We start from the raw sequence: 8,244 nt of genomic DNA on the forward strand, positions 1-8,244 counted from the left end.
CATGTTCTTCTGCTTGAACCTGGAGCATGTTCTGCTGCTTGAACCTGGAGCATGTTCTTCTTCTTGAACCTGGAGCATGTTCTGCTGCTTGAACCTGGAGCATGTTCTGCTGCTTGAACCTGGAGCATGTTCTTCTTCTTGAACCTGGGGCATGTTCTTCTGCTTGAACCTGGGGCATGTTCTTCTGCTTGAACCTGGGGCATGTTCTGCTGCTTGAACCTGGGGCATGTTCTTCTTCTTGAACCTGGGGCATGTTCTTCTGCTTGAACCTGGGGCATGTTCTTCTTCTTGAACCTGGAGCATGTTCTGCTGCTTGAACCTGGAGCATGTTCTTCTGCTTGAACCTGGAGCATGTTCTTCTTCTTGAACCTGGGGCATGTTCTTCTGCTTGAACCTGGGGCATGTTCTTCTTCTTGAACCTGGGGCATGTTCTGCTGCTTGAACCTGGGGCATGGCTGTTCATCACCTATGGGGCTGTCAAGTGTGACGTCATCAGAACCTACGGATGAAGTGAAGACGTCTCAGGGAACGATCACGAAATGAGATCTGATCGCTTGTTTTCAAGGACAATCTTGTGACTTTTCTGAGCCTTTAACCCTGTTTCCTCATCACAAACTCACCTGGAGGAGCATTTGTCTCCAGAGAACGTCACAGATCGAGAAAACGTCAAATCGAGAAAAACGTTCCAGATCGAGAAACGTCACAGATCGAGAAAACGTTCCAGATCAAGAAATGTTCCAGATCGAGAAAACGTCACAGATCAAGAAATGTTCCAGATCAAGAAATGTTCCAGATCAAGAAATGTTCCAGATCGAGAAAACGTCACAATTGAGAAAACGTTTCAGATCAAGGACTTTCGAACCAGGATCTCGAGTGAATGAAGCTGAACGTGCTCCAGAGTTTGTGATGAGGATCAGAGGTTATGACAGAGGAAAAGTACACACAGAATATACTGCATCTCCTGTAGTACATTTTACAGAATATACTGCATCTCCTGTAGTACATTTTACAGAATATACTGCATCTCCTGTAGTACATTTTACAGAATATACTGCATCTCCTGTAGTACATTTTACAGAATATACTGCATCTCCTGTAGTACATTTTACAGAATATACTGCATCTTCTGTAGTACATTTTACAGAATATACTGCATCTTCTGTAGTACATTTTACAGAATATACTGCATCTCCTGTAGTACATTTTACAGAATATAGTGCATCTCCTGTAGTACATTTTACAGAATATACTGCATCTTCTGTAGTACATTTTACAGAATATACTGCATCTTCTGTAGTACATTTTACAGAATATACTGCATCTTCTGTAGTACATTTTACAGAATATAGTGCATCTCCTGTAGTACATTTTACAGAATATACTGCATCTCCTGTAGTACATTTTACAGAATATACTGCATCTCCTGTAGTACATTTTACAGAATATACTGCATCTTCTGTAGTACATTTTACAGAATATACTGCATCTTCTGTAGTACATTTTACAGAATATACTGCATCTTCTGTAGTACATTTTACAGAATATAGTGCATCTCCTGTAGTACATTTTACAGAATATACTGCATCTCCTGTAGTACATTTTACAGAATATACTGCATCTCCTGTAGTACATTTTACAGAATATACTGCATCTCCTGTAGTACATTTCTGACCCAACACTTCAGGACGGGACACGATTTCACCTGCAATGAGGTGTTCAGTCCCGACCAATCAAACTTGTCCATTTGCAGCGTCACATTGAAGCGGACGAGCCCATTGGCCGAGCTCGTGGTCATTAGGTGGAGACTTCGTACAGACGAAGTGCAAGTGGAAGAAGCTCCGACGTGCAAAGAAACTGGTAACAAAAGAAGGCAAGTGCTCACTTCCTGGATCATGAAACAATTCTGCCGCTTCACGTCGACGGGAAAAGAATCCAAAAATGTGCAAATGATCTGAAACTCAAAGCACAGAAGTATTTGGCCGAGTGTCATAAGTGCAAAACGTCTCCCTCCGAGTCCAAACTGAACCCGCTCTAGGCGAAACTGTCCGAATCCGGAGACGGCGGTCGCGAGATCTCGAAGAAGGACCCGGACGACTTCCTGGACTTGAGCAGACGCAGCATTTCCCCGAGTTGTCCCTCCAGCGCGCCCATGCGCCGCTCCAGCGCCTGGATGTCCTCCCGTATCTCGCGCTTGAGCTCGGTGAACGCCGTGTGAACCGCCCGCTGCTCGGACGCCGCGGCGCTCAGGCCCTTCTTCTCCTCCGCCGCCGCCACCGGGCTTCGCTCCTGCGGCGTCCGAGGCTCGCACACTCTGTCCAGCCGCAGGTCGCTCTTGGTGATGCCGCTGTCGCACGAGTCCGTCTTCTTCAGCGACACCTCGTCCTGGGATTTGGTCCGGTCCGGCAGCGTTTCCATGGACTCGGCTTTGGACACGCTGCCCCACGACTCCGCCTTCACCACCGACTCCCTGAACCGACCCCACCCTTTCGCCTTGGGAGGCTCCGCCGTCTTGCACGCCACTCCGTTTTGCGCGGCGCGACCGGCGTTCCTCGCCGCCGCGCCGGACGAGGCCTCGGGCGGCTTGGCCGGGTGTTCGGCCACCGTGACGAGGCTGGTGGAGGCGAGGATCTCGGGGCGCGGGGCCTCGCAGTGGATGATGCCGCGCTCGATGTCGCAGAGCTGGCCCGAGATTCCCCGCTCGACGGCGAGACGGGCCTCGCGCTGCTGCCGGAAGCGCTGGAAGAGGCGCCGCACGGGGTGGTCCGGGGGGAGGTTCAGTGGCGCCTCGTTCTTCCTCTTCATCATCTCCTCCTCCTCGCGCTTCACGTCCAGGATCTTACGGAAGACGATCTGGAAAAGAAAAGGGAAGATGCTGCTCTTAAAAGGACTCGTAATCTGCATTGTTTAGACCGTTATCGGCCTTTAAACTCGCTCTGGGGCCTTTACTAGAGCTGGGTTTCGATTCAAATTTCAAGAATCGATTCGATTCTGATTTTTACGTTTCAAAATCGATTTTTTTCAGATTTTCTCAGATTCCATCCGATTTGCTCCGATTTCGATCCAATTTCGATTCGATCCGGGGGTTAAAGTTATTAAAAATGAAATGTATTTGAAGCGTTTCCTTCACTTCATGACTGTGTAGAGAAGCAACATATTCAAACTACTATTATATCAATATGAAACAGAGTATTGGTAGTTACTGATGAAAAGGTTAAGGGTCAATCTACCTTCAAGAAAGATCATCCAGGAGTCCTGAATTATCTTTCTTGAAGGTAGATTGAAGTTCACTGAGGGAAATGTAGAAAAGAATTTTAATTTAAAAAAAAAAAATTATAAAAAAAAATAAAAAATCGATCTTTGGACGTACGAATTGATAATCGGTCAAAATCGGAAAATCGATTATTTCAACCCAGCTCTAGCCTTTACTGTGGCATCTCAGTAGGAACCTAGCTTGCCCTGACGTTATTAGAGACATTTGACACCTTTGCAGCAGGAGGAAGACGGCTCGGTGACATTGGAAGGACTCGATGAGGACGGATCTTCTTGACACACTTTGGACCAAACAGGACTTGAACGTCGCCAAGACGAGTTTTATTTCATTGGATGTTTTCTCGCTCTGTGTCGAGTTCCATGTTCAGTGTTTTGTGTGTTTAGCGTTTAAATAAAGATTTGTTCAACTAGTTGTTTGTGACGCTCAGAGACGACGCGCTCGTGAACAGGATCCATTAAAGCCGCACTGCGTGGCTTTTCTGTGGGTCGCTCCACTTGCTCTGCTCGCTCGGCCTTGTGGGTTCAGCCGCTCGTCTCCACGGAGATGGATGATGCCGTACTGTGGGATATGTTCCAAAGCAATCACATCCCCATGGAGACGGAAAGGACCCGCCCCCACCAGAGAAGTGACACGGTGCAGCTTTAAACATGTACGCTTCACCTTCAGGTCGTTTTTATGGAAATGTTTGAACTTATTTTGTCTAAATCAAAAGTGGTTCAATTTTTTTTTTGCGGCCAACACCATTAGTTATTTTGTATTATTATTATTTTTTCTAATTTAAAAACAAAACAAAAATTATGGATGAACAAAAAAACAAAAACAGGAAAGTGAACAACAGATACAAATCAAAATACATCTAACAAAACAATAGATACTAAACCCGGTCAAACTGAATCCAAATGTGATTTTTTTTTTTTTTTTTGTAATTTTTTTTTTTTTAGCAATTTTATTTTCTTTTTTGCTATTTTTTTTTTTTTTGCTATTTTTTTTCAAATATTTATTTCTTTACAAATACAAAACAGTAACAAAAGTAGAACAACAAGAAAAGAAAAAAACCTGCAAAAGATGAACGCAAAAGTCAGTAAATGAAGTGAATACGTTTAAATAACCGTCTCTTTCCGCACAGACGTTACGTCGACCGCTTCTTCACGTGTGATTTACTCTTTTCTGTCAGATTAAACTGCCTCTAAATCCAAAAACACACGTCATGTCCAAACACGCAGCGTCTGACTGTTTATTCTTCCTGAGGTCACTTACAATAAACACATTTAAATATAGAAACAGTTAACAACCCTCACATTTCATGCTCGACTCAAAAAACTAAACGAGAGCAAACGCCGACCTGAACAATAATGACACAAACAGCGTTTAACTGACACGAGGATTGTTCTTTATTTGCATTTGCTAGTGAGAATCTTGCCTTTATTTTTCAATTTTTTTTAAAACACTTTACAAAAAAAAACAACCCATGTAACAGAGCAAGACCAGAGAGAATGTAGAGAATAAAATAAAGATTAAAAGATAAAAAAAAAGACGTCCAAATGAAACTAAGGCATATTATGTCCAATATAATCCAAATGTATTTTTTCCCATATGTCAATGATAGAAACTGGTTCTTTTGCCTTGTAGTTTTGTTCGTGTTCCGCGTCTGCTTTGCCTTAAAAGTGAAGTACCAGATGCTTTTGACTCTGAAGTACATTTTAGATTTTACATCTACTTCTGACTTCTACTCGGACTAATTCAAACTGATTCGGACCCATTCGGACCCATTCGGACTCATTCGGACCCATTCGGACTCATTCGGACCCATTCGGACCCATTCGGACTCATTCGGACCCATTCGGACTCATTCGGACCCATTCGGACTCATTCGGACCCATTCGGAATCATTCGGACCCATTCGGACTCATTCGGACCCATTCGGACTCATTCAGACTGATTGGGGGCTTCAAACTGCGATGAATTAATGAGAATAAAACAGAAAACGCAGCTCTTAAAGTGAGTGTAAGTGATTTTTGTGATAACGGTTCTCTCGTCTCATAAATAAAGGAATAACGATCAGAAGGGAATAAAAGAACAGTCAAAAAAACATCTGTAGTTGTGAAAAATGAGCCTAAGCCTTTTTTTGACTCCCTCTTTTTATTAGTTATACTGCGAGTTCTTTTATTCTCCACTGGAAATGTCTTCCAAAAGCACCAAAAACACCAGTTTGTCTTTTTCTGCTCCAGAATCGCTCACCGTTTGTTGCTTTCGTTCCCTGTTGCAAACAAAAAAAGTTTCAATCTCACCACACTAAAAATCGAAACCAAATCTCACCTTATACGGGATAAAACGCAGCAAATACAGTTCATGCCACTACGTTTGGTGACTGTTTTCATTTCTTTTCTTTTTTTAGAAGTAGGCTCAGGAAACTCTAAACTATTTGATAACCCAGGACGGCGAGCACACCAGAGGACGGCGAGCACACCAGAGGACGGCGAGCACACCAGAGGACGGCGAGCACACCAGAGGACGGCGAGCACACCAGAGGATGGCGAGCACACCAGAGGACGGCGAGCGCACCAGAGGACGGCGAGCACACCACCAGCACAGGGAAGAAGGATTTTACCTGTAAGTAACTCAAAACCAATGCTCTAATTAGACCACGTAACGTAGTAATGCAGGTATGTAGTATTCTGTGACTAAATACATTTTCACAGTATTTTTCCCATCTCTGATTCTACTACAAACTGCACTGATTTGAGACTTTAACCGTTCAAGTTCTGCTCGTTTCAAAACACAAAAGTCTTCACTTCTTTTGTGCTCATACCAGTGGAAATCCCAATAAGGAGATCAAAAGGGACCGAGGCTTGATCAAAAGTAAGCGTCAAACCCTTCAAACCTCTCGTCCGTTACACGCTCCGTCTTTTCCCTCCGAATGTTGTGACTATAAAAAGCCTCGTGAATTATAAATGTGCGTTCCATCCCGGGGCAAAGCTGTCTTCACGTCATCACTTTTTTAACGGAGCCCCGCGGCGCTCGCCCCGTCGGGTTTCCCCTCGTCCGAGAACCAGACTCACGCAATCAGAGACACGTCAGAATTACACAACCAGCAGGAAGGCGAGCACATCGAGACGGCGAGCACACCAGAGGATGGCAAACACACCACAGGACGGCGAGAACACCAGAGGACGGCGAGCACACCAAAGGACGGCGAACACACCACAGGACGGCGAGCGCACCAGAGGACGGCGAACGCATCACAGGACGGCGAGCGCACCAGAGGACGGCGAGAGAACCAGAGGACGGCGAGAACACCACAGGACGGCGAACACAGCACAGGACGGCAAGCAAACCAGAGGATGGCGAACACACCACCAGCACAGGGGAGAAGGATTTCAACTATAAGGGCATTTTAATATCTGTTTTATAACTGTATTGACTATAATAAAGACTTTTGCGTGTGACTGATTCTCGTGTTTTTCTAGTTACAACTTAGTTTGGTGGGATCGATGTAACGCTCCATCATTTCCTCCACCTGATGCCTCCACACTCGCCAAATGTTCCCTTATTTGAGGCATCAAATCTTAAAGCACAATCTCAAATCTTTGTCCACTCCTTCTTTCAAGGGGTCCGAGTTCATTAATATAGTTACAAGAAAGAGCCTTAGCTCCTGGGACTTCAATTCACACAATTTGAGATTAGGGTCGTCTCAAAAATGCGTAAACTGCAATATTTTCTTTAGCTCTAAAAAAGAAAAAAATCATATTTATACTCAATTATCAGTTATAATGTGGAGAGTCTGCATCGACTAAAATATTGAAGTGACCATATCGTTTCAGAACATCTAATATTTCAGCGTCTTTAGCTGTGTGAGTAACTCCATGGTATAATATCAGTGTAATTCATCACACAGGCTCCTGGCAAGCTCGCCATGTGTAACAAATAATTAGAACGTTGGTGTTAGCGCTGAGTTAAAGGTTGAATGGATGATTTTTTTGGCCCAAATCTGAGTCTTATTTCCTCGTGGCGTGGACTGCCGATTAGTCCTGCCAAGTATCAATCATAAAACGCACCTACCGCTCACCTGCAGCCTCGTGCGGCTCGTCCCCACGTTTCCGCGTGTCTAAGCGCATTGATCTATCATAATATAGTTCCCTCAGTGTACGGGGCAAAATGAAGACGGAGAAAGACAGTTAGAGCTGACTCAGAAGAAGACGGAAATCTGCGGAAGACGAGCGAGCGATGCGCTCCGTTGCGATAATAAACAAACGCACGTGTGTGTTGTATCAGTCCACACGGGGGAGGGGCATGTGCACGGGGGAGGGGCATGTGCACTTCCGCCTGCGTTCTCAAATCGCCGAAAAATCGTCCATTGCGCCTTTAATGCAATGGGTTGGATAGTGCCTGCAGTAAATATTTATCATACTTTTACGTCAGTCCAGTGACAGTTTGAGAAGAAAAACTGCCAAAATAAAAGTTTCAAGAAGTCAAAAACAGGACAAATCAAATCCATATTTTACACAATAAAGGGGGTTATCATGTTGTGTTTGTTAAATCTTAACTATTGTGTAATTTATCTGGTATTATGGCCCTTGTTTACAATCTGGTTGCAAAGTAACCGCTGCAGAATTACCTCTGTCACATGACCAACCAGGAAGTGACTGTCAGACTGGAGAGAAATAGGTCCATTTCTTTGTAAGACCTTAAATATAAACATGTCCACAAGGTTTGAGTGAAAAGAGCGTCTCAGCATCAGAGTGTGACAGAGAAAAGGAGGCAGAAAGAGCCACTTTGTGAGGATGTGAGAAAGAACAGCTCCGTGTCCGACTGATGCGGCGCCGCAGCCACTTCCTGAGGCGGAACTATCTCTGTCACGCTTTACGGACAACGTGGCCTTTTGTTAGAACGAGCTCTGCAAGCGCCGCTGCCGTGTCCCGTTGTGTGTAAAGAGTGCGTCGTGAGAAAGGTTTTGTATTCCCTCTGGGGGCCTC

The 8,244-nt window shown here is 44.6% G+C and overlaps 1 protein-coding gene across 1 annotated transcript in view; it reads right to left on the reverse strand.

Annotated features, from left to right (window-relative positions):
- Positions 1–2,031: 2,031 nt before the first annotated feature.
- Positions 2,032–8,244, reverse strand: part of LOC140378048 (voltage-gated delayed rectifier potassium channel KCNH1-like) — a 32,637-nt gene continuing 26,424 nt past the window's right edge. Inside the window, exon 12 of the mRNA XM_072463679.1 lies at positions 2,032–2,850. Within this exon, the coding sequence (XP_072319780.1) occupies positions 2,032–2,850 (819 nt within the window). The remainder of the gene's footprint in view (positions 2,851–8,244) is intronic.

The sequence above is a fragment of the Eucyclogobius newberryi genome, unplaced genomic scaffold (genome assembly GCF_026437365.1).
Source record: "Eucyclogobius newberryi isolate DKJ021-1_F unplaced genomic scaffold, fEucNew1.0.hap1 SCAF_4, whole genome shotgun sequence".
In the NCBI taxonomy this organism is placed as follows: Eukaryota; Metazoa; Chordata; class Actinopteri; order Gobiiformes; family Gobiidae; genus Eucyclogobius; species Eucyclogobius newberryi.